This window comes from Brachionichthys hirsutus, unplaced genomic scaffold, assembly GCF_040956055.1.
Source record: "Brachionichthys hirsutus isolate HB-005 unplaced genomic scaffold, CSIRO-AGI_Bhir_v1 contig_1321, whole genome shotgun sequence".
Taxonomy (NCBI): domain Eukaryota; kingdom Metazoa; phylum Chordata; class Actinopteri; order Lophiiformes; family Brachionichthyidae; genus Brachionichthys; species Brachionichthys hirsutus.
Genome location: NW_027180632.1, coordinates 48084 through 60000, shown reverse-complemented (window position 1 = coordinate 60000; position 11917 = coordinate 48084). Strand labels below are relative to the sequence as shown.

Here is an 11917-nt window from a genome sequence, read left to right as displayed (position 1 = left end):
TTCAGAAGTCCGTAGCCTGGGAGAGAAAGGACAAAAAGGGAATTCAAAAGAACACAGAATGGTTTTACAACAGGTTCAACAAAAATAAGCAGCCATAATTTACAATGATAGAGCAAACAAACTCCTTTCTATCAGCCCTGTTTCAGCACAACTTCACCCAAAAACGGTGAAACGAATCAGAAATAAATAGCACGGTGTGTGCTCCGAGATCGTGATGAATTACCAAAGCCCTTGTTGAAAATGTCTTTGGCAGATTTCCCCAAGTCTGAGTATGAAGGAGGGACGGCCATTGTGCCTGAGAAAAGAGACAAGCAGGTCGTGTTTACTTCTTTGTGACAGAAACACAAATAAGAATTTCACTATATCAACAAATTATGGTTTCCGGTCCCAAACAGGGTTCCTGCAACAGAAATACAGGATCCATGTCTGTGAACGGATGTTTCATTCTCCACAGCATCCTTCATGCCCCAGTAACACACCTGTCCTACTCCAGTATCTGACAGATACACATGTTGTACAGAGACACCCCTGTCGCACTGAAGGATATTACACACAGTGGGTAAAGCTGTTGCCTCACAGCAAGAAGGTTCCGAGTTGAGATCCACCTGATGACCTGGGACTTGTCTGTGCGCTGTTTGTGTGCATGTTCTCCTCATGTCTGGGTGGGTTCCCCTCTGGTTCTACAGTTTCCACTCTCCACCAAAAACGTGCGATGCAGGTGAATTAGTGACTCTAAATTGTTCATATGCAAGAGTCCCTGCTTGTTTTTCTCCGTCCTATGTTCTGGGACGAACGGACAGCTTGCACTGTGCCTCTCGCCCAAACTAGAATCAGAATCAGCAGAATGTAGATTTAATGGTAAAAGCTGCAACAAACACGAGTGGAAAACGTCATGCAAACACACCTTCGTGAGAGCTGAGCATGTGTCAGAGAGAGCACATTTCTCAGGCACAGCATTGCAGATAGCATTTTATACCAAATACTCGCCACTGGGTTGGAGCCTCTCAGCAGCCAATATTTAAAATGATCACAACACAGAGATACATTAGAAATGCGGTATCACATGTAAAAAAAAAAATCTAAACAATCTATACCAGCTCACGCATTAGATACAGAGATACATTAGAAATGCGGTATCACATGTAAAAAAAAAAATCTAAACAATCTATACCAGCTCACGCATTAGAGCGAACTCCAGCAGGAGCAGGTTTGGTTAGTCAGAAGCTAACATGCCAACATATCGCTACACCATTCTGGACTTCAGACCGTCATCAGGGTCCCCTGGATTAGTGTGTCAGCGCACACACCCCTTTGTGTGTGAAGTGTACATTACTGACAGGGTAGGGGCATTTAGATTATCTTCTGTGTTGCATGAAGCTGCTTTAATATTATATTAGTGATGCTTCCTTTTTGTACTTTCATCCTGTTGAAAGATCCACCTCACCTTCCCCCCCAGAGGAAAAGGCAAATGAAAGCTTTGTATGTAAATCAATGATTGTAGGCAGCAGGGAACATCGAAATGTCAATGTAATCAAACCGCAGGATTGACAATGAATGAAGATGATCATGTCATAAATCTGTCTGGAGTCATGGAACCAATGAAAGTACAACCAAACGTAGTTGCAGGGGACCTGCTGATGTCTCGTATTTCTACCTCTATGAACATTTCCCACTCACCATGTCCCTTGGGTAAATGGTGATGACATGTCACACAGCGGACTTTGATCTCTGCAAAATTGCCTGTTTTTTCCTGCAGCATCACATTCCCTGTTTGTTTCTTTTCCATGTCTCTTCAGATGAAGGGAAAACATACAGGGACAAATGAAAACTGGAAAGTATTCCAGCACTGCTCTGAGAGCATTCGCCCTCTATTTCAGGCTTCTTCTGCAGGTTGAATATTGTGTTTCCTTTTTCTTATTTTGATTTAACCTTTATTTAACCAGGACATATCCCATTTAGTTTAAGAGCCTCTTTTACAAGGGAATCCTGATTTCTTGAATTTTTTAGCATGTAGCACTCTTTACCCAAAGAGAACCTGACAACTATCGTCTCAAATGACATAAGAGCACAGAAAACATAGCACATAACAGTTCACTCCCAATCAATTTCTAGTTCTGTGTAAAGACGTCAATAAGAAATTGAATTCTACCTTTCTTCAATGGTTAAAAAAAACTCCAGACCAAAAAATGCACTTTTTGTTTAACCCTCACCCTTTTTCTTGATTAAAGAGACTTTAATCTTTCATTTGGTTGGTTCGGTGCTTGCATAGTCGTAGTACATAATATTCTGTGGGTCTTAAGAAATAGGACAAAATGAGCAAAAACCGCTGGGACTGAATGAGTTAAAACTGAAACGCACTCAAATCCAGGCGACAGTTCTTTACAGGGTTCGCTCTGGAAGCCACACCGTTCCCATTGTTTTAACACCGTCATCATCAAAACATCAGTTTTAGCACAAACTCTTTAGCTTCATCAGTCTGTGGGAATGTTTTCATACCTGGAAACTAAACAAGTCATCTTACATTTGTCATCGTATTAAAATTAAATGTTGCTATACACCGATTGGTGCACGAATGCATGTAACATCAACTTTGACCAACGAAGCCCAGAGCTTGAGGACCAAACCACCCACGGTAAGATATGAGAAACAACATGTTCTGTTTTTCTCCATCTTGGTGTGATCATAAAAAGCCCAGCCCATTTCTGCTCTCTCAGCACTTCTGTTCATCTTTTTGAGCGACTGCTCGCCAGCTGGCTGACATTTTGCTGGCCACATGCAACATCTGCACCGCCTTTGTCATCTCATGCAACAGACACATCTTCTGGATGATGAAACCCTCCACCTGCTCACCACGCAGCCCCTTTTTCACCCTGACCCCGTTGCCTTCATCCCTGAGTCTCACCACTTGGGTATAAATATAGCTCAGGTGAACCCAACACTGCAGCACACGCGACTACAACATGTGCCCGCTGTGGGTTAGTCTATTAAAGCCCCTCTAAATATGTATGTTTCCTTGTACCTCACTACACTCTACTCATATGCAAATTACACTTGAACTTTCTGATGAGATACTTTGAGATAACAGATGTGACTGATCTCAAAAGATCAAAATGATGCCAATCAGAAGAATGTGAAATAGCAACCACACAAGCAAGGATTGTTGACAATCAAACACAATTTCTGTGATTTAGTGTTAACAGATTTGCACCTTTATTGTTTTTTGCACTGTGCAGGGCCTGCTTAATTTCATTGCATCACCGTGTGTAATGACAATAAAGTGCTATTCTATTCTAACCGATTTGAGTTAAAATAAAATAAAAACTCCAGTAATGTATGAAAACCAAAGACAGAACAAAGCATTCCCTTTTTTTTAATTATGAAGGAAGTGTTTTGGCTGTTTTAATGAACATAGCGGGTAACTGTCACTCTTGGTGTATTTTAATTTGTCTACGTCTAGTTTCTATTGTCATCTGTGTTGTGGCCTACTATAAAGTTACCCACAATGCAACAGCGAACTTTATAAATATAAATAGTAAATACAATCACTTTCTTATCTTTTTTAGAATACTGTATATATTATGGCTGTTGCACAGAACTACTATTATTATTACTATTATTTCCCAACTTTTAAAAAGAATTGGAGACCATTCGTGCACTCTTATGCATCACATTTTACAAACTCACATGTCAGGAAAGTTCTGTTTTAGGAGAAGACTGCTCAATAAATAAATGTTTTGTACAGGCCTGGGCTGGCGTTACAATCTGGCCGAAAACTTACAGAGCGCACACCCTCATATGATTCACTGGAACTCAAGCGACGTCCTCACAAGTTAACGCTGCAGACAAACGCAGAATATGTTTTTGAGAAAAGGTTTATAACATTTGCTGTTTCTCACCTGTGTTTACGGGTCAGAGCGCGCAGTTTTGCAGGACTGCTCAGAACAGCGGAGACGACAGCAACAGACTGCGCATGCGCAAATCGGACCTCTGTCTGAGGGAGGAGTCAGACATGAAAATAACTTTAATGAGTTTTACATGAGACCTTGGCGTTCACATCGATATTTACCACAATATTAATGTTGACGTCACGACAAACCAACAATAACTCTCGAGTGTTTCCGTGATAAACACTCGTTTCGTTTGGGACTGAGGGAAATGACGTCGTCACGTCCAGTCTCGTGCGCGGCTGCGCCGTTGCCATGGTGAGCATTGCTGAAACTTGTGTTGGTGCCGCGCGAAGCGTCATTAATCCGCGTGAATAACAAATCCTCAACTGATCGACAGGACGACAGAAAGGTTGGCTAAACCACGTCATTGTGTTCACTATTTGCATTTGTTGGATCGATTTAAGACATTGCGAAATGTCTTTAATGTCTGTAGTCCGACCTTTATGAGATACGCATTGCTTTATTAAAAAGATGTATTAATGAATTTATTCAAGTGTTACAGCTTCAATGTCATCACGCAGCTCACTAATTACTGATCAAAACATAAAGTTAAAGCAACTGCACAATGGTATTAGGATAGCATTTTGCTATTTGGTCTATAATAATTCATATTTTGCCCACAAGTGCTGAATTATTACGCCCTGCTTCTGCAGGTCTAAGTAAATCAGTGGGTCATTTGTTATTTGTTTGTTGCTAGTAACACTAAAGTTCACTTTATCAATTTGAAATGTCTGTATTTGATGTTGATTGTGTCCCACAGCTGATACAGTAACTTTTTCTTCAGATGTGTGAAGGACCTTCGTTAATATCTGGGCCAATACCGCCCGATCCTTCTCTGTTTCCTCAATACTACAAAGCGACCAGGCCGGCTTCAGGTGAGACGCTGCCGAAGACCTTCTCAAACAGTCTTTGCTATTTAACAGGGACTTTGGGATGTATACCAATTTGTTTAAATATCACATTAGCAAGAACTGTTGGAGCTATTTTGAGTTTTCTTGAATCAGACCATGACTGTTAAATGAGGCCCCAATATATGATGGAAAATACTATTCTATTTATTTATTTAACATGTTTTTTTTAATAAATAAGTTTGAATGTTTGGGAAACTCATTGTGCATGAACTGAGCACTTGCCACAAGTGACCTTGTTTATTTTTCTACTTCCTGTACAGCTCGTGGCCGTTTGGAGGGAAATCACGATGGATCTTTGGCCCTGCTGTCAGGTCCAGTTGCACCAGATCCAGTGTTGCACCCTGGCTGCTACAGTGCTCGTATCCCACCCCAGCGCCCCAGGATTGGTCATAATGCCTCCCATATTCTGGATCGAGGACAGAGAGGAGTAGTTGGTGAATTAATTAAACAAGACAGTCTCCCAATCACCCCTTTGCCCAAGCAGAGTAAGTGTGATTGATTTCAATTTGTGCTGTTCAAAAAGGAGCAGGTCTGTTTGGCCTTAAATTGTATACCAGTATATCCTCTCGGTTCTAAGTTTGATTTTGACAGAGCACAGTGAATGAATATATATATATTTATTAGATAGAATGTTAGACACTATAACCATGAATAAAATGAGGGGGCAGTTTTGACAACATTTTGGTGTTCCTCCTCAGAACAACGAGTACACGACTTTGGAAAAGAGAATTTGCGTCGGCTCAGGGAAATCCAAAGACGCTGTAAAGACCAGGAGGCTGCAAGAGCTCAGACACGTGCAGTTCCAGTCAAAGCTCTTTGGACGTCCTCTAAATACCTGAATGTCCCATCAAAGGTGGTGATGCAGCTACAGGTCAGGATTATGTCCATTAATTATTTTCTATTAAATATATTTCCTCTGTCTTACGTCTAATCCAGTCTCTTTCATGCAGGTTTCTTGTTCCGTTGCTAAACCACAATGTCAGAATTTTCTGAAATCCCACTCCAATGGTGGCTCCACTGCCCAACCGAGACCCCACGCCAAAACGTCTCCTCAAGCCTTGAAACGCTCTGCGTCTTTCCACTCTACCCAGGACCAGAATTTGCAAGTGAGAATTGCCAAAATACTATTTACTTATTGATAAGCACACAACATTATGCCACCTTGTTTATTTGTGGAAGAAATTGCATCAATATCCACTTTCCTCACACTAGAAGAATCCTGCAATGCTTCCTTTTTGTTTTAGTACCTTACATTGTTTTGCATGGATCTGTACAGTTACAGGTGCAAGGGCAGTCCATTGACTTCATAAAACATAATGCCCGAGCGGCAGGAAAAACTGTGATGCGTCGGTCCCAGTCATTGACAACCCTCAGAGATGAGCCTGTACCCAGTGCAGTCAAGGGACAGGTGCCTCAGTAGTGAGTACCCCATATGCCATGTCTTATCTGCATACCGTACAGTCAAGAGTAAAACATGTAATGTACCACAGATTGATCTTGACATTGTTCGCCTGTCCCTTTTATTCACACTTTGACACGCAATCAGCCTTGAGGAAAGGAAGAAGCAGTGGCATAAAAAGGAGGAGGAGAGGAGGAGGAATGCACCCGATCCTACAGCCCCAGCTGGGCACTGCCTAATGCCTGAGAATAAGAGACAGGAAACCCTGAAGTCACTCAAACAGAGTATGTTGCGTTTTTATTTGTGCCCTTAAAATATGTATGATGACGATATCTGCAAAGTACAACCACGACTTGGGGAATTATATAAAGCAATAATAAAACTGAATGTGAACATTTCTTATTTATTTATTTTAGTTGAAAACACAACAGTACAAATACAATTGTTGTACTTCAGCAAATTGAGTTTTGTAAATATATGCTTATTCTGAATTTTACACCGGTGAAAAGTCTAAAAAAAGACTGGGAGGGTCGGATTGGATTTGGATCAGATTGGATTATTCCAAAGGTGAAGCAGTTGGTTGGATCGACGCTGACAGAGGCATCCTTGAACTGAGGTTCACCACTGTGTGAAAATCAGTTTGTGCAAATACAGCAACAATTTAAGAACAAAATGTCTCTCAAATTGCAGTTGCAAGGATTTTAAGGATTTCACATCTACACTCAATAATGTCATCCAGATCCAGAGAAACATTCATTCATTTAAATAATGTTTCTATTTGCTTTTATGTTTTCTTTCCTAATTCTTGTTTTCGTCCTCAGCCCAGCGTTCACTGGTGTCCGAGCTGCTGTCTCTCCCTCTCAAAGCGGACAGCCTGAGTGTCAAGTCTCGCCATGCTCATCTTGATTGTAGACTTTCTGAAATCGAAGAGGCCATTAAGATATTCTCCAGGGACAAAGTTTATATAAAAATAGACTCTTAACACATCTGCTGGTTTAGCAATATACATTTTTATTTTCTAACCTGCATTGTTTGTTGCATACTGCTGAGCACTCGAAGCTTCGATAATAAAATAGACAAAGACAACTCCTGTTTGACTCAGATCCTTATTTAACTATTTTTGCCACGGCAGAACTAGAGTAAAACATGGACACGTAATCAGGTGGCGGTAACACGCCTTAAACGCAAGTTGCCGACCGCTATTTAACTAAACGAAGAAGTCGTCACGCTGCTCGGTGCGTATGTGTGACGTTTACGCCCCTCCCCCTCCCCCGTCGGATGTTGTAGTCATTGTTCTGCTCGATTGCTAAAGCTAAAGGTCTCGTTCGGGAACAGGCGAAACACAAGCCGTAACATTTAATACATGGACGTAAGACCGTTTATTTAAGGGAGATATTATCAAGTCTGCAATGAGCAAGAGAAAAGCGCCACAGGAGTCTTTAAATGAGGGAATAACAGACTTTCTTGTCGGTATGTGAGGCAGGCGGTTGAGTTTAGCTAAATATAGCTTGACTGTAGCTATGGCGTTTTACTGGTGCTTCCAAATAACTAAACTTTTAGTATTCGTAAATTGTTTTGAAGTTTGTTTCATTTGTGTTTTCCATCTGGTTTGCGTGACTCTAAAATCTTAAATTCTCTGTTCTGACGATTACATTGCTGCTGTTCTATTTAAATAGCATCAGCTGAGTTGGCAGTTTATTGCTGGAAGTTATGTTGTGATAATAAACTACAGGAGGTAGTCTTAAATACATTTAAGTGTCCATTTTCTGTTTCCAGAGTTGGCCAATTATGAGAAAAATGTCAACAGGGCGATACACAAGTACAATGCTTACAGGTAAGCGTCTGGAGCTTTAATAGGTGTACTGTATACATACATCTGTGCACGCACAATAATTCCATATAATGCAACACTAAGTTATTCTCAATTAGCTTACCTGGTTAAATAAAGCTTAAGTACAGGTTTTATTACAGGATTGTTGACAGCAGTCATCTTTACCAGACTTGGTGCAGAATATATTTGGTGTTAACAATAGGACAGGTCCTTGTCGGATAACTTAAACAGTACGATTAAATTGTTATTATGTTATGTATCATTAAGTTGCTCCATGAATTTAACATATTTTACATGTAATTCTTGTCTGTGTTATAATAATAATAAATATATATGTAAAACAAATAATTTAGATTTTGTTTCCCATCTAGGAAAGCAGCGTCTGCCATTGCCAAATACCCTAACAAAATCAAAAATGGTGAAGAGGCCAAGAAACTGGTATCTGCACTTCAATTCAGTTCATAAAAATCTGTTAATTCTCAATACAAATGTGAACACTTGGGCTGGTGACATATATCCATATGCATGTGAAACCTTTGTATCATTAGAGCCGCTTTTCATTGTGAATAGATGTTTTAGTGATATTTAACATCTGCGAGGACAGATGACTCGGTCGTTACTACTTTTAATCTGAAGATAACTGTCACGCTTTCCTGCCACTAATGTGCTCGGGTGGATGTAGTTGTGTGTTGAGGGATTCCCTCTGCTGTAGCTTCAATCTGTACTATAGGTCACACTGTTCACTACCGTAATGCTTGTTTTCACATTTCAACAGGATGGTGTTGGAGCAAAAATAGCAGAAAAGATTGATGAGTTCCTCCAAACTGGAAAACTACGGAAACTGGAAAAGGTGATTCTTGGGGCAACATTATTGATGCCACAGTTTATCTAGTTCATATTCGCTTTGTTTTACTGCCCTACCAGACTGATGTGCCACTTTCATATTTCAGATTAGAAATGATGACACCAGCTCTTCGATCAACTTTCTCACCAGAGTTACTGGAATTGGGTATGTATTAATTATTACTAATAGTAGCTGATCAAATGTAACTGAAAGACAAAGTGACGCATTGAAATGTACTGGATTACCAGCAGGAGCTGACATCTTTGGGGGGCAATAGATCAACTCTATGCACTGCATTTAACTAACAGCATCCTCTGATCTTGAATTTAGCCCAGCGGCTGCCAGGAAGTTTTTTGATGAAGGGGTGAAGACATTGGACGGTTTGTTTCACCATTGACTCCCATAACAATTGCTCACATATTTTATTTAATGTCAGCCTTTCATTATATGATCAATTTTTTTTTTTTTTTTACAATTAATTCTTAGATCTGAAAAAGATTGAAGACAAGCTAAATCATCATCAACAGATTGGACTCAAGTAAGTTTGTCTGACCAAATGTTCTTTATAAAGATCTCCTTCAGTATCCTCTGTCTTTCTTTATTGATACTTGAGTCTTATTTAATGGATTATTTTGTTACCTTAAGGTACTTTGAGGAATTTGAGAAGAGGATACCACGAGCTGAAATGGAAATGATGGAGGTGATGATTATTATTTATCTGCTATCGTTACCTTTATTTTCAGTTTTCTTAAATCCTGCGGGTGTTTGTGTGTGTTTTCACTGTGTTCTTTATTTAGACACTTATCATTGACGAGTTAAAGAAGATTGGCACAGAATATATCGGCACTATCTGTGGAAGCTACAGGAGAGGTATAATCTCAAAAATGATGACAGTTGATGCTCATTTATTGATCGGCGTTCAAAGTCTGGGTCTCCTTTTATTGGTTTACATGTTTATAATTTCCAGGCGCTGCATCGAGTGGTGATATTGATATATTGCTGACGCATCCAGACTACACCTCTGAAACTGCAAAGCAGGTAAGATTTGTTTCAGCTGTATTCATATACATGTATATTCTTGTGTTGCCATCGACTCCTGTTTGATTTAACTTTGCGTGAGTTTTCTCTGGGTTCTCTGGTTTCCTCACACCTCCAAAAACATCCAATTTAGGTGAATTGATGACTCCAAATTGTCCATAGGGTGTGAGTGTATGCATGACTGGTTGTCTGTCTCTGTGTTGCCCCTCTGTGTGCTGGATATGCATTCGGGGTGTACCCCGTCTCTCGGCCAATTGCAAGCCGGGATAGGCTCCAGCAACTCCAGTTGCTGGAGTGGAAATGTGGAAGAAAATGAATGAATGAATGAATCTTTTTTCTAGCCCAAGCTCCTCCACGCAGTTGTTGATCATTTTGAGTCCATTGGATTTGTGACCAACACACTGTCCAAAGGAGAAACGAAGTTCATGGTAAGGTATCTATTTCTGCTGTCTCATGCTCAGCTTTGTGTGGAACATGGTTGGTTTGGTAACGGTTCCAAAACTATAGTGTGTGACTGTGATGTGTTTTTTTCCAGGGAGTCTGCCAGCTGCAGCAGAGCGATGAAGATGAGGGGGAATTTCTTCACAGGCGTATTGATATCAGGTACCGTGCTGTATTCTGTGATTACTGCGATTCTACTTTCACAGTTGAGGCATTTAATACATATTTATGTCATAAAGCATGGACTGAGTTAGCAGACAGAAGCTCATCGTGTTGCCAAAATATTCTCATCCTTTCTCAAAACAATCTGTGATCTCATTTAAAAGATTCTATCTAACACCAAACAGGTCCATTTGCATACAAACAAAATTATAAAGTTAACCTACACTTTTTATATGTTATCTTTTCTAATCAACTGTATTGTCTTGCTGTCTGACCTTTGTCCATTAACAAGGTTAATTCCCAAGGACCAATACTACTGTGGAGTTCTGTATTTCACCGGAAGCGATATCTTCAACAAAAGCATGAGAACTCATGCTTTGGAGAAAGGCTTCACACTTAACGAGTACACCATCCGACCGCTCGGAGTCACCGGTGAGACTCGATCAGATACAATCCGTGAACTTGCTGACCTGTGTTCCTGATTTCTTTCACCAATCGGTAACTAATGATTCATGCTTTCAGATTTTAACATCAGCTGTTTTTGTATTTGACACTGTTATAGGTGTGGCAGGGGAGCCTCTGTTTGTGGATTGTGAACAAGACATCTTTGAATACATTCACTACAAATACAGAGAGCCAAAGGATCGCAGCCAATGAGATACAACAATTTACAGTTATATCTGTCCTGAACGTGTGTTAGTGTGTCGTTCTTTAATGTCAGCCAACCTTGTTGCTGAAAACAGCCCTGAAAGTAACTGATATCGAGTTTTCCCATCTTAAACTGAAATCTTCCCCATTAGTGAAACTTATCTTTGAAATATATACTGTGTACTACATAACTTAAATATAACTTCAGGAGATTTTGGGGTCATTTTTTAAAACACATTTATATGCCATGCGCAACATTTATTTATTTTATACCTGTGTTTTTAATACTTGATGTTCCAAAAAGGATTATGATGAATCAAATCTGTGTTGGCTCTGGATGTTATAGCGTCTACAGTAACTTCAGGGGACATTTTTCAGTGGATACATGGTGTAAAGTTACTTAGGAAATTTAGTATTTTGGCAACGCATTTTAATAGTAATAGGACATTGATTCAGTTTGAAGTATTTTGGGGAAGTGGAATTCTGTGGGTTGACTTGGGCTATTATCACCTTTTTGCATGTCTAAAAAATAACATTTAAAATGTGAATTTGTTTTCGTAGTCTTCTGAAAAATGAATAAAGTGCTCCACTCCAATATTTTTTGCTTCTTGAGCATTCCAAGTTTCACTGTACAGAATTATAGAACTAACAGAGAGCAATCAATTAAAGTGGAACGTTTTTGTATTTGAAAATATA

The 11917-nt window shown here is 39.8% G+C and overlaps 2 protein-coding genes across 2 annotated transcripts; both read left to right on the top strand.

Moving 5' to 3' along the window:
- Nucleotides 1-4731: 4731 nt before the first annotated feature.
- LOC137916250 (enkurin domain-containing protein 1-like) lies at nt 4732-7239 on the top strand. The gene is made up of 7 exons (XM_068759329.1): nt 4732-4822; nt 5119-5343; nt 5557-5729; nt 5809-5964; nt 6141-6277; nt 6405-6541; nt 7079-7239. Exons 1-7 carry the CDS (start codon nt 4732-4734, stop codon nt 7237-7239), a joined length of 1080 nt encoding a protein of 359 aa, XP_068615430.1.
- Nucleotides 7240-7573: 334 nt separating this feature from the next.
- LOC137916239 (DNA polymerase beta-like) lies at nt 7574-11816 on the top strand. Its single transcript, XM_068759318.1, has 14 exons — nt 7574-7727; nt 8034-8091; nt 8460-8526; nt 8864-8938; nt 9039-9097; nt 9263-9312; nt 9419-9470; nt 9578-9632; nt 9730-9802; nt 9900-9970; nt 10312-10398; nt 10506-10573; nt 10866-11005; nt 11136-11816. The coding sequence occupies exons 1-14, from the start codon at nt 7667-7669 to the stop codon at nt 11228-11230; spliced, it is 1011 nt and encodes a 336-aa protein (XP_068615419.1). The 5' UTR covers nt 7574-7666; the 3' UTR covers nt 11231-11816.
- Nucleotides 11817-11917: the final 101 nt, after the last annotated feature.